The sequence below is a fragment of the Dasypus novemcinctus genome, chromosome 8, assembly GCF_030445035.2.
Source record: "Dasypus novemcinctus isolate mDasNov1 chromosome 8, mDasNov1.1.hap2, whole genome shotgun sequence".
In the NCBI taxonomy this organism is placed as follows: domain Eukaryota; kingdom Metazoa; phylum Chordata; class Mammalia; order Cingulata; family Dasypodidae; genus Dasypus; species Dasypus novemcinctus.
In genome coordinates, this window is record NC_080680.1 from 43,605,683 (window position 1) to 43,632,109 (window position 26,427).

At 39.8% G+C, this 26,427-nt stretch overlaps 1 protein-coding gene across 8 annotated transcripts in view; it reads left to right on the top strand.

Annotated features, from left to right (window-relative positions):
* Window positions 1-26,427, top strand: part of SMARCA2 (SWI/SNF related BAF chromatin remodeling complex subunit ATPase 2) — a 195,160-nt gene that overhangs the window by 103,109 nt on the left and 65,624 nt on the right. For all 8 annotated transcript variants that reach the window (XM_058301759.2, XM_058301765.2, XM_023588455.3 and 5 more), the window contains exons 24-27: window positions 1,208-1,371; window positions 14,331-14,558; window positions 17,544-17,621; window positions 22,307-22,525. In XM_058301759.2, coding sequence (XP_058157742.1) covers window positions 1,208-1,371; window positions 14,331-14,558; window positions 17,544-17,621; window positions 22,307-22,525 — 689 coding nt within the window. The remainder of the gene's footprint in view (window positions 1-1,207; window positions 1,372-14,330; window positions 14,559-17,543; window positions 17,622-22,306; window positions 22,526-26,427) is intronic.

Consider the following 26,427-nt stretch of genomic DNA (forward strand, 5'->3'; position numbering starts at 1 on the left):
ACCTCAGGAGGGTACTTGTTATTTTTACTAAATGTGAAAACCAGATCCCCTGTGTTTGGGAACTTGATTCTCGTAGTAACTTGATTCCATGAGCTATAGTCCCTTAAGTGCTTTTAATCCTCTGAAATAAATTGCTGGTATATTTTTATCCTTAAAAAGAACAACACGTAGAAATAATATTTTTATAGCAGGCCATGAGGGACTATTGTGTAACATGTGTACATGTTTCCTAACAGCCTAAAGCCTTTTGCAAAACTCAGCATCTTCACATCTAGTGAAAGATGTTCAGATAGAATATTAGATTTTTCCCCCTTTGACAATGCATTTCATGAAAATGGTAGGGAAAAATACCCTGTAAGAACCTAGTATGTGATTGGGTGGCTGGTCCTGAATGCGAGGATGGGTGCCCTCGTGCCCTGACAGTGCGGGCTGCGCGCTGGGGTGTGGTAGTCTGCTCCTTCTGGAGCCCGCTCAGGCCCGCAGGCTGAGCCAGCCCCAGTTGTGTTGCTCTGTTGCCCTGGCATAGTCGTAGCGTCCTTTGAACCCAGCAGAGCACAGCAGTAACATGAGGAGCAGACTAAGGGACTCCTTACATACATAATTACGGTGAGTTCAAGTCTCGCTAACAAGGATAAAAATACCCCACTGACATATCATGTTTTCACCATCCAGACCATACTCAGCAGCGATCGAAATGGTAGAGTGGTAGAAAGCAGCTTCCCTTTTGTTTCCATTCTCTTGGCGTAAATCAGTCACCACTGTAAAGCTTGTCTGTAAGCAAAGTTGCTTTAAGCTGTTATGATCATCTATTTTTGGGCATGTGTGTATATGTGGGTGGGTTTTTAAAAAACTGTTCTGTGTTCTAAAGCACAGAAACAAATCCAGAAAGTGTTTTCAGTAAGTTTTAGGTTAGAGTAGGAATGCTAGAGAGTATGTGAAGTTGCAAAGGTGCCCACTGAGAAATGTTTAACTCCTTCAGCATTTTGGAACAGTGGGTGGTAGACAAAGTCTCTGTTCCTTTTTGATGTAAGAAAAGTTTCTTTCTAACTTTCTCTTTTTTAAAATTGCAAGCCGTTCAGAGTTCCTTTCAAAAGTACAAAAACCTTGGAGATTACCTCACCAACGTTAAGAGGAGGTCTTTTTGTGTAATTCTGTGCCATATTCAGACAGGAGTTAATTGGCAAACTTATTTTTCTTATCCCCTCAGGCACTACCAAGTCCGAAGATCGTGCTGCTTTGCTGAAGAAATTCAATGAACCTGGGTCCCAGTATTTCATTTTCTTGCTGAGCACAAGAGCTGGGGGCCTGGGCTTAAACCTGCAGGCAGCTGACACCGTGGTCATCTTTGACAGCGACTGGAATCCTCATCAGGTCTGCATTTCTCTGCCTTAGGTGCCAAGGCCTCCCTTCTGGAGGATTGGTTTCAGCATTCACATTTATGTGGCAGAGCAAATTTCTGAAACAAGTGGGCCATTTCTCCAAAGGGAAATAAAGCCCAGCCAATTATTGTGGCTGTTTTCGTATCATCCTTAGAGTGTAGATGTTGAGGTGTCTTCTGTGTGCCTTTGAAGAGCTCAATTTTGGGATAGAACAATCAGTTTCTGCTTAATTTTAATCCCATCTCCTTGAATTGCCTTGAGAAAAGTGCACTGAGTCAAGGATAAATTTACAATGTTCCAAAATACTAGCCATTAGAACAATAACAACTAACATTTATTGGTCCCTTACTCTGTGCCAAACCTTTCCATGCATTGTTTCATTCAGTTTTCACAACAACCCTTTGAGGCAGTTAACAAAACTATTTACATTTTTATAGTTAAAGAAACTGAGGATCAGTAAGGTTAACTAATTTCCCCAAGGTCAAACAATTAGTATATGATAATACCTTTTATTCTGAATGTTATGTTTGAACAATCCAAAAATTATTCTACCCAGCATCTACCATTCTAAATTCTATTAATATTAACCAGGTACATTTAGAGTTATCCTTTCAAAGCAGTACTTTGATGATTTAAAAAAAAAAAAAAGATTGGATACCCTGTGACACACCATTTTCCTAAATTATTCTGGTAGGTAATCCATCTGCCTGGAAGATGTTGAGTGGAATGAGGTAGTCGGGATTTGATTCATATTGTAACAAATATGGCATGATTGGTATATAAAAAGAGATAAGAGAGATGGAATCATGTAGCTGGGATTTAGTGTATATGAATGAATGTTGAATTCAAAATACTAAAAAGGAGAACTGCAGCACTCACATTTGAATATGAATTCTACATCAACCACGCCCCTTCACTCAGCCTCAGATTCTTCAGTTGTAAAAATGTAAGAACTAATAAGAACTAGCTTACTGGTTGGTTGTGAAGATTGAGTGGGAAATGTTTACAGTAATTGTTTTGGGCAGGAAGTAGAGGTCGGGGTGGACTAAAATTGTGAGGGAGCTCTGAAAAAATATACCTGCCTGAATTCCATTGCCTACACCCTTCCCCGCCCAAATTTCTTATTTAATAGGTCTTGGTGCTTCTCGGACCTCTCTGTACATTCGAAAGCTCCCCAGGAGCTCCTGGCCTGGGTCCATGTTCACAGTTGGGGAGCACCTGTGTAGAGAGGTATCCAGTGGTTCCAAACCCCTGGAAGGCCCTCAGCAGAGGACTACTTGATATGCTCACCAGTCAGGCTAAGTGAATGAATCAAAGCAGACTCTTTTTCTTTTTTTTTCCCCAAAGATTTATTTTTTATGTATTTCTCTCCCCTGCCCTCCCTCCCCCCCCCCATCTGCTGTCTGTGTCCATTTGCTGTGTGTTCTGTGTCCACTTCTATTCTTGTCAGCGGCACTGGGAATCTGTGTCTCTCTTTGTTGTGTCATCCTGCTGCATCAGCTCTCCGTGTGTGGCGCTGCTCCTGGGCAGGCTGCACCTTTTTCGCATGGGGCGGCTCTCCATGTGGGGTGCACTTCTGGCACATGGGACTCCCCTATGCAGGGGACACCCCTGTGTGACAAGGCACTCCTTGAGTGCATCAGCGCTGCATGTGGGCCAGCTCACCACAAGGGTCAGGAGGCCCTGGGTTTGAACCCTGGACCTCCCATATGGTAGGTGGACGCTCTGTCAGTTGAGCCAGATCCGCTTCCCTAAAAAAGACTCTTGTCACCTCAGAAAGGGTTGGGAGTCAGCAGCACAGAGTATATTAGTTCCAAGTCTTCAAGTACATTTTTATTCATTTTGTATCCCACGCATTCTAAACAATTGGCTGTTAAGCTCAGGTAGAAATTCTTATTCCTGTGAGAGGTCTGAGGCTTTCCTTTTTACCATTTTGAACTCAGTATTTGTCCCAACAACAATGTGGATTTCCCACATAAACCTTTATTGAGCTCTCTCTGTAGGTGAATGGAGTTCACTAGGTTGTATTATCCTACTCTTAGTTCCACTTTCATTGGTGCTTTAAATTCTTCATTAAATTCTAAGAGCCAAAGGAAATCACTGATTCTGGAAATGCTAATTTACCCTTGAAAAGGATGCTGGGAAGTCCATTCTGCTATCTCCTTACCTCTGTTACAAACTTTGTGAGTATGAGGTTTTTTGACAAGTGCCTAAAGGTGGAACTCCAGAGTCAGAGTATATTGTGGGAGGATGGAGAAGTTCGCTTTTTGCATGAGAACTAAAACTTAGGCAACAAAACACAGGACCCCAAATTTCCTCTGATGTAATTTACCCCAAGTTCCTTATGCTGGGCCATATATTTCTACAAATATTTAGATTTGCCAAAAGTAGATTCATTTACACCTTATTTGGTCAAACTGGGCTGCCAGATTTTTCATGCCTGTCACCCAAACATAGCCTTTAGTTTTGGACACTTTTTTTCATTTTTCCGAAGTCAGTGATCTTAGAGTGATACAGATGAGTATTTATATTTCATTTAAAAGATAAGGGAACTAACTTCTATTAAGGAAAGCTCTGTACAAGATACTGTTAGGTACTTTGCATGACTTAGTTCAGGTAATTTTCAAAATATTTTACAGTTAAGGAAACCAGCCTCTTTTAACTTGCCTAGGAGCACATAGCCAGGATTCAAAGCCATATCCACCTGGGACTTCCCAGACACACTGTGCCCCTGTGTAGTCTCCTTGAGAGTTGTGGCACTCTTTTTTTTACCACGTTGGTTTCAGCATTCATCAATGGAAATTTTCTCTTGCATATTTGCTCTCATGTTGAATCAGAATTAAGGCAGATTAATGAGATGGAGGTTTTATTTGACATAGGTCAACTGACTGAAGATAGAGGCCCTAAAATTGCTGATTGGAGGTGCTTTCTAGAAGCAAAGATAGAACCCATCAATGTAGAGTTAGCAATAAAATCCCTCTGGGTTACCAAGGGTATCTTTTCAAAATTTGAAAAGATTAGAAACGTGGGTGGTTATTTTTATTTTTAACCCATAGAGCAGGAACCATGTTAATAGAGTGGATGAACACAGGGTTACGTCTGAGGCCCTCTTGTGAGGCCATCCATGTTCTTGTTTTCAGGTGTCACGTATGTGATACCGTTTCAGCCTACTACTTAAGGACTCAGAGTAGTCCATTCAGTATTTACAGCACTTCTCTTTTTGTTGGCAATATTGTCTTTTTTTTTCCATCTTTGCTTACAGGCTCTCAGGCTAACATTCCATAAATTTCTCCAGCCTGGAAACATTAATTTTTGCTGTTTTCCAAAAAAGATGGCTAATCATTTCTTAACAAATCGATTTTATTGATACATATTGCCAAAGCATAAGTCCATCCAGAGTATACAAACAATGGTACTTGCTAGAATTACATAGTTGTACATTCATCACTTAGAGCATTTTTGTTATTCCAATAAAAAGAAGAACCAAAAAACAGGGGACAAACTCTTCACCTCTCAATCTCTATATACTTTCCCTGCTGTACGTAGCTGCTATTCTGTTTCTGTCTTTCTAGTTTATTTATATTTATATTATATTTTGTAAAAACAGTCTTTCATATGCAGTTCACCCATGTTCATAATTTCACGTGAGGTTTCACTGTTACACAGTCCCATGTTAAATTTTTTTTAGTTTTCCTTCTAGTAATATACATGTCCTTAGACTTTCCCTTTCAACCACTGTCATACCCATATAGTAGTGCTGGTAGTTAACAAACACTATGATGTGCTTTCACCGTTTCTATTCATTTCCAAAGATTTATAAACCTTTTTACCAAATCTGCACAGAATAACCCTCAGCTTTCCATTCTCTATCTGCATTCTATTTTCTGATGATCTGTATTCTAATTATTAACTCCATGAATTTATACAATATCCTTAGTTCACAGTAGCACAATCATACAGTATTTGTACTTTTGTGTCTGGCTTCCCTCATTCAAAATAATGTCTTCCAGGTTCATCCATGCTGTCATATGCTTCAAGAATTCATTTTTCCCATAGCTGCCTAATATTCTATCATGTGTATACACCACAATTGGCTTATCCATTTGTTGTTGATAGACACCTGGGTTGTTTCCATCTGTTGGCAATCATGAATAATGCCACTGTGAACTTTGGTGTGCAGATGTCTGTTCGTGTCACTACTCTCAGTTCTTCTGGGTATACACCTAGTCGTGATATTGCTGAGTAATGTGGCAAGACTATATCCGGCTTCCTTAGGAACTGCCAAACCATCCTCCACAGTGGCTATATCATTCTACATTCCCACCAATAGTGGATAACTATTCCTGTCTCTCCATATCCTCTCCAACAATTTTAGTTTTCTGTCTTTTTAATAGTGGTGGTTCAATCAGTTGTGAAGTGATATCTCATTGTAGTTTTGATTTGCATTTCTCTAATCCTTAGTTGATGTTGAACATTTTTTCAATGTTTTTTGTTTTTGTTTTCCATTTGTATTTTTCCTTTGGACCATGTCTATTTAAGTTTTTTGACCATTTTTTAATCAGGCAGTTTGTCTTTTTATTGTTGAGTTGTAGTATCTTGTTATATATCATGGATATTAAATCCTTATTGGATATGTGATTGCCAAATATTTTCTCCCATTGAGTAAGCTGCCATTTCACACTTTTGAGAAAGTTCTTTGAGGTGCAGAAGTGTTTAATTTTGAGGAGATCCCATTTATCTAATTTTTCTTTTGTTGCTCATGCTTTGGGTGTAAGGTTTCAGAAACTACCACCTACCACAAGCTCTTGAAAATACTTTCCTACATTTTCTTCTAGGAGTTTTAGGGTTGTCGCTTTTATATTTAGGTCCTTGATCTATTTTGAGTTAATTTTTGTATATAGTGTGAGATAGGGTCCTGTTTCTTTCTTTTGGATATGAATATCCAGTTCTCTCAGCACTATTTCTTAAATAGATAGCTCTGGCCCCACAGGGAAAGCTTGACAGCCTTGTCAAAAATGACTTGACCTTAGATGTGACGGCCTATTTCTGAGTTCTCAATTCAGTTCCATTGGTAGTACAATCTATCTGTATTTCTGCCAGTACCTTGCTGTTTTTACCACTGTAGCTACGTAGCATGCTTTACAGTCAGGGAGCGAGGGCACTCCAACTTTGTTCTTCTTTTTTAAGGCCTTTGTGGCTATTTGGGGTGTCTTACCCTTCCAAATAAATTTGGTAATTGACTTTTCCACTTCTGCAAAAATAGGCAACTTGAATTTTTATTTGGATTGTATTAAATCTGTAAATTAGATTGGGTAGAATTGAGATCTTAACAATATTTAGTCTTCCAGTCTATGAACACGGAATGTCCTTCCATTTGTTTAAGTCTTCTATTTCTTTTAGCAATGTTTTGTAGTTTTCTGAATACAGTTCCTTTATTGGTTAAGTTTATTCCTAAATATTTTATTCTTTCAGTCGCTATTATAAATGGATTTTTTTTTCTGATTTCCACTTTAGATTGCCCATCAGTAGTGTGTATAGAAATGCTATTAATTTTTGTGTATTAATCTTGTATCCTGCCACTTTGCTGAATAAGTCTATTAGTTCTAGTAGCTTTTTAGTGGCTTTTTCAGAACTTTCTTGATGTAGGATCATATCATCAAATAATGAAGTTTTACTTGTTCCTTTCCTGTTCGTGTTTTTTTTTTCTTTCCCCTTCCCCCCACCCCATTGTCTGCTCTCTGTGTCCATTTGCTGTGTGTTCTTCTGTGTCTGCTTGCATTATCTGGCGGCACTGGGAAACTGTGTCTCTTTTTTGTTGAATCATCTTGCTGCATCAGCTCTCCATGTGTGTGGCACCACTCCTGGGTGGGCTGTGCTTTTTTCACGTGGGATGGCTCTCCTTGCAGGGTGCACACTTTGTACATGGGGCTCCCCTATGCAAGGGATACCCCTGTGTGGTACAGCAGTCCTTGCGCACGGCAGTACTGCACGTGGGTCAGCTTTCCAATGGGACAGGAGGCCCTGGGGATTGAACCCTGGACCCTTCATATGGTAGACGGATGATCTGTCCATTGAGCCACATGTGCTTCCCCCTTTTACATTTTATTTATTTATCTAGCCTAGTTGCTCTAACTAGAATAACTGTTATTCTAGCACAATAAAGAATAACAGTGGTGACAGTACACATCCTTCTCTTGTTCCTGATCTCAGCAGGAATGTTTTCAGTCTTTCACCATTGAGTACAATGCTAGCTGTAGGTTTTTCATATATGCACGTTACCATATTGAGAAAATTTCCTTTATTCCTATCTTTGAGAGCATTTTTATCAAGAAAGGATGTTGTATTTTGTTAAATGCCTTTTCTGCATCTATTGAGATGATCATGTGATTTTTCCTCTTCAATTTATCAATGTGGTTTATTATACTAATTGATTTTCTTGTGTTGAACCACCCTTGCATACCTGGGATAAAACCCACTTGATTGTGGTATAAATGTGTTTTTGAGTTCAGTTTGCAAGTATTTTGTTGAGGATATTCACATCTATATTCAGTAGAGATATTGATCTGTAACTTTCTTGTTTTGTTGTATGTTTATCCAATTTTGGTATTAGGGTGATATTGGCTTCATAGATTGAATTGGGTAGCAATCTTTCCTGTTCAATTCTTTTGGAAGAGCTTGAGCAAGGTTGGTATTAGATCATCTTTGAATGATTGGTAGAATTCACCTGTGAAGCCATCTGGTGCTGGGCTTTTCAACTTTGGGAAGTTTTTGATGACTGTTTTAATCTCTTCAATTTGGTTGGTTTGTTGACGTCTTCTATTTCTTATAGGATCAGTGTAGGTTATTAGTGTGCTTTGGGAATTTTATCCATCTCATCTACATTTTCTAGTTTTTTTTTGGCATACAGTTGTTCATAGTATCCTCTTATGATCCCTTCTCTTTTTTTCTTTGCCAGTCCAGCTAAGGTTTTGTCAATTTTATTGATCTTCTAGAAGAACCAACTTCTAGTTTTGTTGATTCTCTCTGTTGTTTTTTTATTCTTGATTTCATTTATTTCTGTCCTGATCTTTACTATTTCTTTCCTCAGCTTGGTTTGGGCTTGGTTTGCTCTTCTTTTTCTAGTTCCTCCAGGTGTGCAGTTAGATCTTCAATTTTGGCCTTTTTTCTTTTTTAATATAAGCATTGAAGGCTGTAAATTTTCCACTCAGCACTGCTTTTGCAGTGTCACATAGGTTTTGATGTGTTCACATTTTCATTTGTTTCAAGGTATTTGCTGAATTCTCTTGCAATTTCTTCTTTGACCCACTGGCAGAGAAAGTGTTTTGATGTAATTTCAGTGTTTTTAAATTTATAGAGACCTGTCTTGTGACCTACCATAAGGTCTATCTTGGAGAAGGAACCATGACTGTTTGAAAAAAATGTATATCCTGCTGTTTTCGGGTGTAATGCTGTGTAAATGTCTGTTAGCTCTAAGTTTCTTTATTACATTATTCAAGCTCTCTGTTTCTTTATCCTCTGTCCAGATGTTCTGTCCAATAATGAGAGTGGTATATTGAAGTCTCTAACTTTTATTGTAGAAACATCTATTTCTCCTTTCAGTTTGGCAGTGTATGCCTCATTTATCTTGGGGCACCCAGGTTAGGTGCATAAATATTTATTGCACTTATTTCTTCCTGGTGAATTGCCCCTTTTATTAATATATAATGACTTTCTTCATCACTTATAACAGTTTTGCATTTAAAATCTATTTTGTCCAATATTAGTATCACTACTCTAGCTCTTTTTTGGTTACTATTTTTGTGGAATATCTTTTTCCAACCTTTCACTTTCAGCCTGGTTGTGTCCTTACATCTGAGGTGAGTCTCTTGTAGACAGCATATAGATGGCCCATATTTTTTTATCCAGTCTATCAGTCTGTCTTTTGATTGGGAAGTTCAATCCATTAGCATTCAATGTTATTACTGTAATGGCATTACTTACTTCATCCATTTTGTCCTTTTTGCTTTCCATTTTCATAGCTTATCATTGTTTTATTTTTTAATCCTTTAATTTACCCTTCCTAATAATCTTCATTTCTACACTCTTCTACAAGTCTCTTGTCCTGATTTTTTCCTTTCAGGCTTCAGCACTCCCTTTAGTATCTCTTGTACTTCTGGTCTTTTGGTAACATACTCTCTTAGTTTTTTGTTTTCTGTGAAGACTTAAATTCACCCTCATTTTTGAAGGACAGTTTTGCTGGAAACAAAATTCTTGGTTGGCAGTTTTTCTCTTTAAATACATCATGCCACTCTCTTCTCATCTCCATGGTTTCTGAGAGTTTGGCACTTAATTTTATTGAGGTTCCTTTGTATGTGATGCTTTGCTTTTCTGTTGCTGCTTTCAGAATACTCTCTTTATCTGTGATATTTGTCATTCTGAATAGTATGTGTGTCAGAGTAGGTCTTTTTGGAATTGTTCTGTTTAGAGTACATTGTCTTTCTTGGATATTGATATTTTTGTCTTTCATAAGGGTTGGGAAGTTTTTGGTGATTATTTCCTCAAATATTCTTTCTGACCACTTTCCATTCTCTTCTCCTTCTGGGACACTGAAAGTGCATATGTTTGTACATCTTGCTCTGTTATTCAATTCCCTGAGACCCTGTTCCTTTTTTTCCCATTCTTTTTTCTTCCTTCTCACCTCTCTTTTCCGGTTTGTATGTTCTGTCCTTGAAATCCCTAATTCTGTCTTTGAGTAATTCAAATCTGCAGTTATATGCCTCTAATATATTTTTAATGTTATCCATCGTATCTTTTTTTAAAAAAAGAGATTTATTTATTGGTCCTAAAAGAGTCTTGACAATTTTTTTTCTTCTCCTCCCCCTCCCCGCCCTGCTGTTTTTGCTGTCTGTGTCCACTCACCATGTGATCTTCTGTATCTGTTTCTCTTTTTGTCTTCTCATCTTTCTCCTCTAGGATTCACTGGGATTCGATCCTAGGGACCTCTGATGTGGAGAGAGGTTCCCTGTCAATTGCACCACCTCAGTTCCTGGTCTCTGCTGCACTTCACCTTGACTCTCCCCTTCATCTCTCTTTTGTTGCATCATCATCTTGTTGCATGACTCACTTGCGCGGGCACTGGCTCACCGTGTGAGCACTCGGCTTACTGTGTGGGCACTGGCTCACCATGCAGGCACTCACGCGGGCACTTGGCTCATCATGTGGGCACTCAGCTCGCCATGTGGCCACTCACATGGGCACTGGCTTACTGCACAGGCACTGGCTCACTGTGCCGGCACTGGCTCACCACGCGGGCACTCAGCTCACCACGCAGGCACTCAGCTTACTGCACAGGCACTCGACTTGCCACGCTGGCACTCATGTGGGCACTCACCTCACCACACAGGCACCCACATGGGCACTTGGCTCACTGCACGGGCACTCAGCTTGCCATGCAGGCACTGGCTTGCTGAGCAGGCATACTTTCTCTTCCTCTTTTTCACCAGAAACCCCCAGGGATCAAATCCGAGTCCTCCCATATGGTAGGCAGAGGCTTTACCAATTGAGTCATATCCACTTCCCCCAACATGTCTTTCATCCCCATAAACTCTGTTACTTTTCTTCATAGGCTTTCAAATTGTTCTTTATGCTTACTCAGTGTTGTCTTAATAGCCATTATTTCTTTAGTCATATTTTACTTCAATTCTTTGAATTGATTTAGGAGATTTGTGTAATTATCATTGATTAGTTTTCTTAAATCCTGTATCTCCTCAGGATATTTGGTTTTGTTCCTTTGGCTGAGCTAGCTCCTCCTCTTTCCTGTTATGACTTGTAATTTTTTGCTGATGCCTAGGCATCTGAATATGTTTGTCAATTCACTCTGATGGTCAGTTTCTTTCTCTTGCCTAGTTTTTTTCTTTCCCCTACATATCTTCTTTCATTTTTGGTTCAATGTATTCTAAATCTTTAAAATTGCTAGGTTAAGTTATCAAAATTTTGCCAGGGATTCACTAATAGGGTGCAGATTTTCTCCCCACAATGGGACTAAAGAGTATAAACTTTTTTTTCATAGCCCATGATGGGGCTAAAGAATATAAGCAGTTTTTCTTCTTGCAGTTTCATGGCTGGCCTCCAGATGGCGCTCATCAACAGACCTTTCCATGGAGGTGTTTTTTTTTCAACCTCCACTTTCCTGTGTTTCTGGTCTGGCCAGGGCTGAAATTCAAAGCAGGCTCTGCTGGCCGAATTCACTGAAGAGAAGCCTTCTTCCTTTTCAACAGCTGACAGGGAGGAAGACATCTGTTCCCCTCTCAGCTGAATGCAGTGAGCCAGAGGTTTTATCCAGGCCCAATGTCTTGAGGGTATGGTTTGGGAGCCCTTCCCTGATACCATGGGGGTTTCGTAACTCACATTTATTATTTCAGGTTCTTTATTTTTTTGTCCCTTGTCCTGTTGGGAATTGTGTAGCACTGTCCTGGTCTGCTGACCCCCAAAGCAGTTCCCTCACACTGCTGCACTTTCTCTTATTTTTGTGAGAGTTGAGCCTTGCCTGCCTACTTCAGTGCCATCTTCCTGGAACTCTAGATGGATAATCTTAAACACACACACCACTGCCACCACCCAGCAAAATTAATTTCAACAATATCTCAAGGACTCAAGAATTTATTACCCTATTTGTAGATTACCCATGCCCTCTGCTTTCTTCTCTAACATATTCTGCTGCCACCTTTATTTCAATAATTTTGTGGTTTATCAGCATCTTCCAGGACAGGGGTCAGCAAAATACTACCCACTGGCCAAGTTGGGTCTGTACCCTATTTTTGTATGACCTCTGAGCTAAGAATGGTTTTTACATTTTTAAAAATAAAATGAAAAATGAAAAAAGAGAAGATTAACCTTTAGGCAAGGACATTTGATGGATGTTGCCTCTTATCCCACAGAGCTTAGAATAGTTACTGTATGCCCTTTACAGAAAAAGTTTGCTGACCCTATTTTAGAACCCACATGCAAGCCTAGATAATCAAGAGGTTGATGACACAGAACATTATCATTTTAGCTCCACTTGGCAGTTTTGGTGAATATGTGTTGAGAGAGATGACTGAACTAAGGACTTCAAAATAAAGTTTGTTTTTTTCTTTCCCCCTTTAGATTTTAATTATCTACCTCACTTTCTCCTTTTTTGCACAGGGTCCCAGCTGTGTTCCTGGTTCAGCACTGTAATATTTGTATTAACTTATTCAGATATTTTCTGAGAAAAAAATTGGGCCTAATTAACAATTTAAATTTTAAAGGTCTCTACAGCAAAAACAGATCTCCTGGGCAGACTTTCACCCACTTCCTTCCTGGGCTCTGCTGGGTGACCCAGGCACTGGTCTGGTCAAGAGGGTGGACTTTTAGCTGTGGGGCCCCAGCTTTGTGCCAAATACGGGACTAGGGCTAGGGAGATGCAAAAGACCTGCCTTTGCCTAAAAAATGAATAGGGTCTGATAGAGGATACATATAAACAACTAATTAGCATTGGCCTAGATACCAACGCCTGGAACAAAAATAAATGGCATTCAAAGAAGTTTTTATCGGCTTTGTTGTTTTTAAGTTTTAATGTGCACCCGTAAAATTAGGTAACTCTGCTTCAGAGGTTTATGAAGGTTTTAAAGATTTAATTAAACCTTTTATATCATTATACAAATAAGTTTAAAGCAGGAAAAAAATTTCTTAAGCAAAATGAAGAAAAAGAAAGAACTCTTATAATCTTATGACTTGGAGATGAATGTTTTGCGTGTGTTGGTGTTATGTCCTTGCTGTCTTTCTTCTTAGTATCAATAAATAGGCACATATAGGATCAATAATGTACATATTTGTTTATAACTTATAGCTTCCCCTCATTATATCCTTGATTTTTATTTTTATTTTTTGAGTTACTGGGCCTGGGCTTGAACCCAGGACTTCATATGTCGGAACCCGGTACTCAACCACTGAGCCACATGGGCTTCTCTGAGTTGGATTTGTCACCTGTTTTGCTTGTTTGTTTTTGTTTTTTCAGCAGGCATTGGGAATTGAACCTGGGACTTCCCATGTGGGAAGCAAGCGCTCAACTGCTTGAGCCACATCTGCTTCCCAGCTTTGTGTCATTAAATCTTTTGTGATATAATTTTTATGGTAACATTTTGGTACCTACACAGAAAAGAATCCTGCAACTTATTTAACCAATCTATTATTATTGACTGTTTAATTCTGCTTTTAAAAATTATTAAAAGCAGTAAGTTGTGCTGAGAGGCACACCTTCATTTCTAAGTTTTCATACATATCCCTGGTTATTTCCTTAGGATATGCTTCCACTAAGTGAAATTTCTGAGTCAGGGGTCATACTCAATTCTAAAACTTTTGATGCTTGTCCCAAATTCCTATCCCAAAAAGTCACCCATTTATTACTCTACCAGTAATCCCCTTCAGTTTCCCAGACTAAGGTCTAAGCCTTCAGTGGGGTTAGGTCCCAAGAAATTTGCTGGCTGAGCAATCACTGTATGTGTCTTAAATATGAAACTGTATAATGCAGTAACACTTTAAGTCATCTTTAATACATCGCACCAGAGGGAAGGTATTTCTTACAACCTAAGGCTATTTGTAGGTCATAATTCTGATATAAAAGTTACTGTTTTTTGGTTTTGTTTTTTTTTGAGTTAGAGACTAACTGTGATAGTGAATCTAGGAACAGATAAAAACATCTTGAGAACTGCATTTCAAGACCTGAGATGTATTTCACTTGGCTTGGCTAATTTGAAGCAGGGTTTCCTCAACTAGGCATAACCTTGAATTTTTCCAAAAAAGGCAGCTGGTGTATTTTTAAAATGTAAGCAAAATCTTCCATTAGTAAAGGTGGATTAAATAACCTGCCCCTATTTCCCTCTTGGGAAGGCGACTTCTTTGCTAAATTAATCCAGACGCTTTGGCCCTCCCAGCATCTCGTTCTCTCAACAGGACCTGCAGGCACAAGACCGAGCTCACCGCATCGGCCAGCAGAATGAGGTCCGCGTGCTGAGGCTCTGCACGGTCAACAGTGTGGAGGAAAAGATCCTGGCAGCCGCGAAGTACAAGCTGAATGTGGATCAGAAAGTGATCCAGGCAGGCATGTTTGACCAAAAGTCTTCAAGCCACGAGCGGAGGGCATTCCTGCAGGCCATACTGGAACACGAAGAGGAAAATGAGGTATTCTAGAAAGCCAGGTTTATGGAATCAAACCGCAGCCTTTTGTCTCTGGAGGATTAAGTTCAACCTCTTTGCTCTTTAAAGAATTTCCTGGGCTGGCATGAATTAGAATGAGTAAATTAGCTGCTGTCTTATATACCAAGCACATAAAGCCTCCGAAAGTTATCCTAATGACTGTCCTAAAAGCTGAGGCTAAAGGGACCTCAAGGCTTGGCCAGTGGATGTTCCCCTCCTTCTGCCCCAGTGGTACAACCCGCATGCTTTATTGTATTATAAGTTCTGCCTTCTGTCGGGCAGATGGAGAAGTGCAGAGAGGCTGCTTGCAGGGACAAAATCAGCTAGGTGAGAGACCACAAAGACAAAAAGTTCCTTCTTGGCCTTTTCTTTCTTCTGTCCTCCATCTCTCTTTTGCCTTTTGATCAGGGATTGCAGCAGTTTTTAAACACATTTGTAAGAGCAGGCCTCACAGCTGTGGTCAGTTCATTTAGCTACACTTTCACTTGGAAAGTGTGACCCTAACCTAACCACTAACTTCAGAATTTTCTGTAAGAGCTGACCGAAGGCTGAGGAAATTACGGTTAAAAAAAGTCTTTTCTGGATTTGTAAAGATTCTGTGAAGAATGTATAGATGATATTTCTCTTAGGGGATCTTTGGGTGGTTGTTTGCATTTGGGGGGGGGAGTCTGCCAGCTTTAATAATTTTATACTAAAGTTCATTTCAAATGGGTTTTAGATAGATTAAAAGATAAGGGTTTTATGTAGTCTAGAAAACTGTATAAAATGTCAGTGCCACTACCTATCAAAAAACTGGCTGGTGATGGACAAATTTATTTTCGCATGACCACCCATATTTGTAAATTGAGAAACTGATTTACTTTACATATTCACATAGAATACTATTTCCATTGAATATATTACATATAGTTTGATTTTGCATTACATAAGTAAATGTGTTTTTAGTCTTCCATAAACTTTATACCTCATTCAAGTCATATATATTTGATTGTCTCCTAGGTTTCATTAAAATAATGAAAAATACATATCACAAACACATACATCCACACACATTTTTTAAAAATTTGATATCAAATAAGTAAGCATTTATAGTTCTTCAGATTGAATACTTGGGATGGATCAGATTGCCAAGTGTTTTTGTTATTGTTTACACACTTGGACATTTGGGGAAGAAACCAATATGGTGAGTAATATATACCGTTACTCAGCCAGTAGTATATATTTGCTTTGCTGAGACCTTGTGACAATAGTAGCTGAGCTGGTTCAGATGGGATGCAGGGTAGCTTGGAGCTTTCCAGCCTTCTATGGAGCTGCAGGGAGATGCTGATGTCTCCCAGCCCTGGTGCTTCAAGCCCTGAACAGCCTTGTCTGGGGTTCAGATCCCTCCCACCTAAAGTTAGTATTTTCTGGGTGTGCTGTACCTTGAATATATCTGGAGACACTTGACTGTAGCTAAGATCTGAAGCAGTTTAGGTAACCATTCCACCCCAGTTGATGTGCCAGGAAGTGGGAGGGCACAAAGAACCCGGGGAAGTTAATCTGAACACCTCCCAGCCATTTGGTCCTGTGTACCAGGCTGAGAAGCTTCTCCCTTTGGGCATGGGGCAGTCCCAGCCTCTCACTGAAGAGGTAATGAAGGAGAAGCCTGTGGCTCTAGCAGTGGGTAGACAGAGCAGGACATCTGTTCACCAGAGGATAAGTTAACCAGATACTTTGTATTGAGACATCCCAGCCCATTCCCAGCTAGTCGGTGTCTTTGTAACATGAAATTTAATATTTAGACAGTTGACATTAATCAGTCTGGAGGTGAACACCAGTAGAAAGTTTTTCAGAAGTAATTATCTTGGATCCTAGGTTTTTGGGTTTTATTGGCTTGCATTCATTTCTAACACTTATTAAGTTTATTACAGTGCCTGAAACGTCATCTTGGGAACTGACACAGTCATCTCATTTAAAGTGCAATACAGTTAGATTCTTTCTAAAAACAAGTTGTCTCATTTTGAACATATGATTTGGGAAATTGCACAGTTGAAATTCTGTATTTTTCTTCCCTCTGCTGATACACTGAAATTCCCATTTGATTTTTTAGCAAGCGAGCTCAGCTTATTTTTATCACATATGATAAAAACAATTTTGGAAGATAAGTTCTTTAGTATCTTTCCCCCAAAATTTTTTTTTAATTAAAGTGTGGAAGTCATAGCATAGCATTTCTGGAAAGCATGAAGCAAAACTGGAAAACTATTGGTTTCTGAGGATTAGTATAGAGCTATTGTTTGAGCTTTGTCCAGTATAATATAAAATGAATATTTTAGTCCTTTTGTAATTGCTTCTTTATTTTTTAAAATTATTTTTATAAAGTATAGTTTTGTGGGGTTTTGGAAGTTGATTCCTTTTGAGTTGTCCCATCCAGAGCTCTAACCATTAGCATAATGCCTGCTGAAATACATTGTTAGGCATATCTTAAAAGTTATATATTTGACACACATACATGATTCTTATGATCTCGCTCAGTGCCTAGAAACAGAGTTTCACATACTCATGTTTTCTTTAAGGCTCTGAAAATAAGCATCTATATTTGGTATGAGGTTAATGAAATTAATGGCGTTAACATGGGGCACTTTTTCATGGAGATTCTTAACATTTTCCCAGGTGGGGTAGATGCCACGCCCACTTGACAGATGAGGTCATTGACACAGAGGCACAGTAAGAAACTTGTTTGAAAAGTGGCAGAACCAAGATACACAGGCAGGAGAGCTCATGTTTCTTATGATATGCTGTGCTTCCTCTGTAAACTGGTTTTGCCCTGGGAGGATGGTCTGAATAGTTTACAAAATAATAATGGCAAGTGCGAACCCCAGTGGCCCTTCTCTTTTCTCTCTAGCCTGAGAAATGTGACCACTAGGGTTGGACTTGTACCTTGTCCAGCTTCTATCCTAAAAGCCTGCTAAATTGTTCTGTTCTCAACCACAGGAAGAAGATGAAGTACCGGACGATGAGACTCTGAACCAAATGATCGCTCGACGAGAAGAAGAATTTGATCTTTTCATGGTAATGTCGCAGAAAATAACAGAAACAGATGCCTAATTCCTCTGCCCCCTTTTCTATTAACACAAGATGTTTGGAGCCTGTGCGCCCTGGCAGAACTTCACTTGTGAAGCCCAGGCCTTTATTTCAGTTCAGAGGCTGCAAACTGGCTGGATTTAGCCTGCAGACATATTTTGTTTGGCCCACACAGTGTCTTTGAAAATTTTGAATTAGATGCCAACATAAAAAGAATCCTGATTTCTGGCTTCTCTTGAAAAATGAGATGGGTCTCTCCCAGGCCCACATCTTTCTGTGGGAACAATTGGCTAGAGCTGAGTAGCAGCTGCGCCCTCTAGGCTGCACCTGTGGTCTGCAGTTTACAAGCCCCCCAACCCCCACCCCAGTCCATTTGTAATCCCAGGCCGGCGGGATTCAGGAGACCTGCCTGGCTCCTGTCGGCATTTGGGAGGGCAGCTCTGCCCCAGCTCTGTCCTCACTGGACCAGATAGGCTCCCTGCGGTGGGGAGGGATCCAGGCGGCAAGACGCCCCATGCCACACAGCTGTGCCTCTCTGATTGTTGGAGGGAGCCTGCTTAAGCAATTAGGAACTCCAGGTGTGTATAAAGGTGTCGCTTCCGTTTAAAGATCAAAAGTAGGTGGAAAAGAACCTTGCCATTTGAGGATTTAATGTGCCCGGATTCAGCCTTGGCTTGGCGTTCCGTGACATGCAGTTATCTGTTACTTTGCTGAAACCTGAGTTTCTGTGTCAAACCCCTGAGCTAGGGAGGGGCGGGGCGCAGAGGCCCTCCAGCCTGACGCTGCATTCTGAAGGAGCTGCTGTTGATCTCTGTATCCCCAAGTGCTCAGAGGAGTTCCAGGAACATAGTAGTGGCTTAATAAATAAGTATTGAATGGACAATGGCATTGTAAATTCAAGGCTTTGTGAGGGTGTCAGGATGGATCTGAATGCATAAAGTTGAGAGACTCCCATCGATTGTTTTAACTGTTATAACATTTTGCCTGCGTGTGGAGTGAGTAAAGAAATGTAAATGGTAGCTCTGGTGGTTGAAGGCTGCAGAACCCCAAAATCAGGGGTCGCAAATTTGTGTCCATGCAAGCCTCAGACAAATAAATTACACGAGTGCAGCAAGTGGACAGGGAGTGGGTGGGACTGTGGTTGAACTTCAGAGGCTTTCTGTCTGAGAGCACAGCAGCGAAATAGGAATGCCAGCCCCGCATGTGCCAACAATTCCAATTTTTCAAGAGAAGCTGGGAATCTAGGTTTTTATATGTAGTCTCTGAATTTCTACGTTTGTAACTAAATCAATTTTTTATCCTTAAACAACACTGCAGGCCAAAAACACCACTAATGCAGGCCAAATATGACCCACAGGGTTTGCTATCTCTGCCTTGTAGCCTGCACAGTCTTTGAGAATGGAGATCCAGCTGGTGAAGGCTTATATTATTTTTGCTATTTGTGAAAATTTTCCCCTAGGGAACACTGATTGTGTCCACACATATTGAGTCAAGATAAAAGACATTTAATTCTTTCTCAAGAAACATTTGGGTAGTCAAACCTGGGATATATACTCCCACTCCCTCCCCCATCCCACAAGAAACCATCCTAACTAGGTAAAGCCATTTTGGAGAGAAATGGCAGAAAACAGACCATGGCAGGTAGGGTATTCGTAAAACCTAAATTTCTTAACTGATGCTGTTCACCACATTTATAGATTATTCTCTATTTTAGGGAGGTTAGGGCTATACACAAGAAATAGACATACTCTCTATCCTTGAGGAACTTATTAAAATGTGGATTGCTGGGGAACACTGAGGCAAGAACCCCTTAGCTTCCCTGGTTGATCACTGATTGGCAATAAATCAGACTGCTATAACTTCAGATACTCTGCAAGCCCTGGAGAAGAGAAGCTGCCTGCTATTATACAAATTAGATTAGTCCCAAAGATAAAGATTTCCACCAGCAACCCTTAAATTAGAAGGCAAAGAGTACTTCTGCTTTGTTACTTTTGGGCAGGGTATTTGTAGAAATTGAAAGCTTCAGAGAATGTCTGGCCAAGGCGCAGTCTTTTTTTAACTTGGGAATGTTGTACCACGCTTAAGTGAGGCTTGTACAGGCAAACTGGTTAGGGAATACTTTTTTTGTAGGTACTTTGCTCTTGCAAATTTTTTGTGTATTTATTACATTTGGATTTCTAGTTTTTTAATTGTACAGATTTTTTGTTTGATTTGATTCGTTTTTGTATTTTGTATTTTCCTCTAATCTGTTGGGGTCCTTTTGCCAATTCAAATGTTCATTAGCACCTCCACCAGAGGGCAGGAAATAAAATTTGACTCCTTGCCAGTTCCTCTGATGAAAAGTTTAGTGAGAAAGAAGAATGGAATGCGAACTACAGTAAGGCTTTGGATTTTGAATATTAAAACTCTTTATCCATTACTATTTTTTAAAAATTGGCTCTCTATCTAAAATGAATATAAACTTATTTGATTTTTATATCAAAAACACGATAACCCACACTGGGCAGTCTCTTTAAAACTTTCTTTTAAACGTTTTTCTTGTTTTCTCTTTCTAACAATGTGACTTCAGATAAAATTATCTTCCATACTCATTACCCGTGTATCTTACCTAAAAAATGTGTCAGCTCAAGATCCATGTCTGAAACATTTTGCTAATATACAAACATTAAGCTTTTTATTCTCTAAAAGGGTACAAAATACTTTTGAAAATAATTTACTTGTTAGTATAAGGCTTATAATTGGGTCTCAAAACAAACATGTAAATAAATTAGACTTTCTCTTGAATATGAATTTAAGTTTTGTATAGGTAGAAATGTCTGGGAGATAGGCACTCATCAGGACTTCAAACTCATCTTAAATCAATTGCATCTACCTTTCGTAAAAGGGGGGAAAAGTGCATTATTTGCTTGTACATCATAAAAGATGTATTTTCTCATTTGTGAACAAATGCATGGCCTATGTCATTTTATAGGTCTTGGCCAAAAAGTTACGTTAGCAACATTTTGTCATCTTGGTGCTGCACATTAGAATTTTTTTTTCTTATTAGCTATCTAACAACTATTAAGAAGTCACTTCATAAAACCCCTCTTTAGCTTCTGCTATAGACAAGTCATCCTTTCTGTGTTAATTATGAAGGTTTGTATATCCCATTTCTGATACTAGAGCTTTAGAAGATGGGATTAAGAACAGCCTCTTGAGCTAACTATAGTACACGACAGAGCAGGATGACCACACTATTCTACCAATGGGACTTCACCATGCTCCATGCCTACCCCATCCTGGGAATATAATGATTCCCAAAGATGTTTAAGCATAGTTTAAGGGACAGATGCTGGACATTATATATCCTGCCATAACCCACTGAATGGACTGGGGGAGAGTGTAAACTACAATGTGAACTATAATCCATGAGATGCAGCAGTGCTCCAAAATGTATTCACCAAATGCAATGAATGTGCCACGGTGATGAAAGAGGTGGCTGATGTGGGAGGAGTGGGGGTGGGGTGGGGTATGGGGTATATAGGAACTTCTTATGTTTCTTAATGTAACATTTTTTTATGATCTGTGTATCTTTAAAAAAAAACAATTTTTTTAAAAGTTAAAAAAACCTTTTTAATATGTTTTAGAGGTCAAATTTGGATATTTCATTTACATTTTATCAGTTTTAGCCTTTAAGAAAAAATTATATCAAATCCCTGTTTCATATGGTAGAACCTAAGGTAGAGGGGCAAGGTAAATAATTTAATGGATAATGCTTTATTCGATTGTAAAAGTAGTATTTCTGACTAGTGATATATCTTATGTAGATAGAAATTCAGTGGAGGTTTTATTTGCTTTTTTTTTTGGCCATCAGATTGTTCAGTTATAGATTAAAGTAAAATATGTGACTCTTAATTTATAACTGAAATGGATTTTTAAAAGAGCGCAGGACGTGGGGAAATAAGCATTTTAGGAATACTCCTAATATGAAGACTGAAAGTTCAGAAGTCAATTCACTGATGTCTTGATCAGTTGAGATGAGATTATTTCTGAGGTTTGTCTCTCTGTGGTGTATTTTCATAGCAGCTAAATTTATAAAAAGTAAAGGATTGAGGAGCATTTTCCACACAGTGCCCTTGGTGTACTGAAAATGCAATACCTTCTTGGCTGTCTGACTAATAAAACCCATTTGTGACCCCACATGTCCATCCATGGCTGACTAGCCTATACTGATATTTGGGTCACTGATTTTTTTCCCTCCCGATTAATTTTTAAAAGCGAGCCCTGTTGCATAAAAGGAGATTTTTTAAAAAATGAACTCACATATGCTTAAAAAATACTTTCATTCCGGCGAAGCAATGAATTGCATAGCCAGCACTTGTATTTTCAAAATATGTATCCAATATGGATTTTCTTGCTCTTACTTTAGGGGAAGCTTTGCACACACACAGATTAAGAAAAGGGATTTTTTTTTTTTAAAGAGTGTTTTTAAGTGACTAAGTAGATCTCAAAAGACGGGTACAGAGGAAGCGGGTCTCCTGTTTTAGGGATGAGCTCGGATGAGCCCATCACGGTAGAGAGGCCGAAAGGGACCCTGCAGCCATCTGAGGTGACTGGGAAGGCGCCCTGTGCAGGGAGCACTGCGCGCACACCTCCCTCTTCCGCGTCGATGAAACCTTTGCTTCTACCCCCAGCGTATGGACATGGACCGGCGGCGGGAGGACGCCCGGAACCCGAAGCGCAAACCTCGCTTGATGGAGGAGGACGAGCTGCCCTCCTGGATTATTAAGGATGACGCCGAGGTGGAGAGGCTCACGTGCGAAGAAGAGGAGGAGAAAATATTCGGTAGAGGGTCTCGCCAGCGCCGCGACGTGGACTACAGCGACGCCCTCACAGAGAAGCAGTGGCTCAGGGTAGGTGCCACTTTCTCAGCTGCCTTCCTGGGTGGAGTGTTGGTTTTGGCGCCGAGGAATCGGGGGCCTGGGGCTGGAATTCTTTGAGGAGGGCGAGTTGCCAGCGAGAGGGGGCCTCTTGAAAAGAGACGACCTCATTCCGCCGTTGTCGTGTGGGCATTCTGCATTTCAGGACAGTGCTGGAAAAAACAATATAATGATTTTTTTTTTTTTTTTTTTGCCACAGTAGAATTGGCCAGTGAAGCACAGGATAATTAGAGCTACGAGACCCACTAATGTTTTATGACCAGTTGCCTGGTCATGCCTCACTCTCTCAAACTTAGAATCAAAACGTGAAAGGAGACCTTAGAGATCTTTTTAATTATCCCCCTCATTTCATGGTCTTTAATCAGGGTTTTTACTTTTCCAAGGCTCGGGGATAGTTCCAGGATAGCGTTAGCAGCAGGGCCTACTAACTGAGTTGTCATCTCATCGAGCCATAGAACGTTAATGCTGGAAGGTGCCTTGGTGCTCTCTTGGTTTTACAAAGACATTGAGGCTCAGAGAGGTGAAGAGGCTGTGCAGGATCCCACAGCTGACCAGCAGTAACAGGATCAGTGGGTGCGGAGACGTGTGTATGCCTAAGTCTGGCTTGATCTCATGCCTCCAGGCAAGCACAGAATGGAGCCTGGTACTTGAGTCACTGATGCTTGGAAATGTTCTACAGCTGTTTCCCCTGGAAAATGCTGGTTTCTGGTTTTGACGGGGGACTGAAATCTCAGAATGTTCCTTGGGGAGCTCAGAAATATAAAAGTGCTCATGGGTGCCACTTGTGTGAATTGTTCATTTGAAGGTTTATAGCTCTCCTCTCCATTATGGGGAGCAGACTTAGTACCTAGAGCAGTCTTGGACATGCTTTCCAGACAGCGCTGGTGAATACACCCTGGAAATAGTAAGTGCAATTGGGTGAAAACCAAACAAAATAGAAGCTGTTATTGTGAGTTGTTCATTTTATGGAGAGGAAATACGATTCCCATGCTTTGGAAGTCATGCCTGTTAGGACCCAGATTGTAAGTAGGTAGGTGGGTAGAAAGGCACTGGGAAGTATTTTGGGATTAGATACTGAAGGCAGACTGGTCTTGGCACCACTTGAGATGTGATTTACTCAGGATGTTGTATGATGAGAGAGACGTGACTTGAATTTTGAAAAGATTGAATGCCGTAGTTTTCTGAAAAGAGAGAGACTAACAAAGCGTTGCTCATATTTATGGTTGAACAACTGTTTAAAATGTAACTTTCATGTAACTTCCACTATCCTCACCAGTCATATATTCCAGGGGCCTCAATATGGTTTTATGATTTTTTTTTTTTACTATTGTGAGGTTATTATGATGTTATAGTTGTATAATTAAAATTCATTTTATACTGTAAGGTTTTTGTTTGTTTAAAATCCATTTCTACGCTGGGGAATATTCTGTTCCTTTTTTCTTTTAGCAACAAATTAATTACCAGGAATATCATTATTGGAGATGACATAACAACATAAGCCAAAATTTTTTAAAGTCCATCCTTCTATATGTATAATCTCCAGAGATTACAAGCAAATAGTATGGCTTATTGGGCAGGAATGTAGCTGAATTTATTCTTTTTTGTAATCATTGGGAAATGCTCTTTAAAAAGGTAACTTTATGAATCTCAGAAAGTTTTCCAGTTTAAAATACCTCATTTTGCTTTCTGTTTCATTCAGTTTATATGTCTAATGATTAGCACGGTACCCACCGTGCTAGTAGAGACCGATGAATGTTTATGAAAATGAAAGTAGAACTTTACAAGAGGAAAATGGAGCATTTAATAGTAATGCTAGGTTAGTATTTTCTTTTCAGTGTATCTAGTAGTCTTCGTTTTATCTGTGGAATGCACAGCTAAAAAAGATGATGGAAAATAAGATTGCTTTCTAAAACTACATTGCAAAAATTGACATTTGTAATCTTAACCCCATACTGCCTTACAAGGCAGTACAAGGAAGGATGAAACTTTTCAATACAGATTTGTGCTATATATTTTTACAATCTAATCTTTGGAAAATTGTATGTCCATATTTGGTATGAGCTGGTAACTTGCTGTTAACCAGAACATGTAATTAACCCAGAATACCCCATGGCCTAAGCATTCAACATAGATGTTCACCAGCAGCAATCCTGGTTAATACAAGTCCATTAAGTTTTTTTTGGTAAGATATTCGAGGGGCTCTTGTGGAGCAGACTGTGAAGAGATGTTCCCTACTGACATGATTTGAACCTGTCAAGCGAACCCAGCCAACACAGCTTTGAAAAGGGAGCTTGGCAAGGACTACCATGTAAGAAATGCTGTAAAAGAAGTAAAATAATTCCTCTTTTCTCTGGCAGTGTTGTACAAAACCTGCTTGGCAGAGGTATTGCAGATGCATAGAATCCCGGAGTTGGAAGGCAACTGAATAGAGCAGCTATCCATCCCATACTTAAATCACATTCTCTGCACCATTGCCAAGAGGCTGTCCGCCCCTGAAAGGACAGACATTGCCTTTTTGTCTACTTAGCCCTTCTAGTTCTTGGTCAGCCCTGACTTTTAGTTCTTCCTCCCTTTGCATGGAATCTTCTTTCTCTGGTGCTTCTCCTCACTGGCTTTTATATTCTATTTCCTGGGGTCAGCAGAACTGTATTTTCTTTTTTTCTGTTTTTTGTTTTGTTTTGTTTTTGCATCACAGGCCCTTAGATAAAATATTTAAAGACAGAGGTTCAGTCTGGAATGAATTTCCCTCTCCTACTCTTTTTTTTTTTTTTTTAACTTTTCTCATCCTTCAATGCCCTACTCAGCTGCCTCCTCCTCTTTACAGTCTTCCCAAATAAATATCAGGTACACTTTCCACTGTGCTCTCATGTTTCTTTGCTTGTCCTTGCATCACAGCTCCAGTCCAGCTTCTTAGTATTCTTGCTAGCTGATGGCATGCCTGCTTTCTTGAACAGTTGTTTTATCTGAATCTGCATCTTGGGACTGGTGTGTACAAATAGTAATGCCCATTGATTGCCAAAGTAAAATAGTGCTGTATCGACGTGTATGAATTTGGAATAGGGCAAAGTTCACTGCTGCAGCCCATGGACCTAAACATGTATAATGGCTCAAACACAATAGAAATGTATGCCTCATTCACATAAAGGTCCCAGGTGAGTATTCCTGTTTACTGGGGGAAGCTCTTCTCCATGTGGCCATTCAGGGATCCAGGCTGGCAGAGACTCCACCAGCTTGGTTGGCTCCATCTCCGGGAGCTGGAAGGGGGAGAAACAGTCTGGGTGGTGGGTGTGGTGTCGTGATGGGCTGGCCTGAACTATGCACATCCTTCCTCTCACATTCCATTGGCTAGGACTCCGGCATGCGGCCAAACCATGCAAGGGAGCATTGGAAATATTGTCTGGCTGTGGGCTCAGAAAAACAAGGAAGACGTGGATTTTGGCAAATAGCTAGTAGTATCTGCCTCAGAACACTTAAATTTAAGTGATATGGTCACCGCCTTTGAAAAAATCAATTGTAGTTTCATCACAAACAGGTTTTATTGTATAATGATAGCATGCGAAAAAGTCTTACTGTGCTCTTGTAGAGAAGCTATTTAGTTGAAGGATTTTCTTATTTTTTCTATACTCATAATGTTTTTAATGAGAAGGATCACAAGTTCAAGCACAGCTCCATTGAACAAGAAAGATTTCTAAGTTGCTTTGGAATCCCTGTTTCCATTGAGGAAATTTATACCTCTTTGGGGTTAAGCAGTCTCAAGTTCATTTTCTTGGGGTGGTGAGTTCAACCTTCATTTACCTAATGAGATGTCTCTCCCTTCCCTCTGGGGCTCCTATCCGATCCTCCTCCTCTAGATGGCATCCGAATAAAGGAAGAAG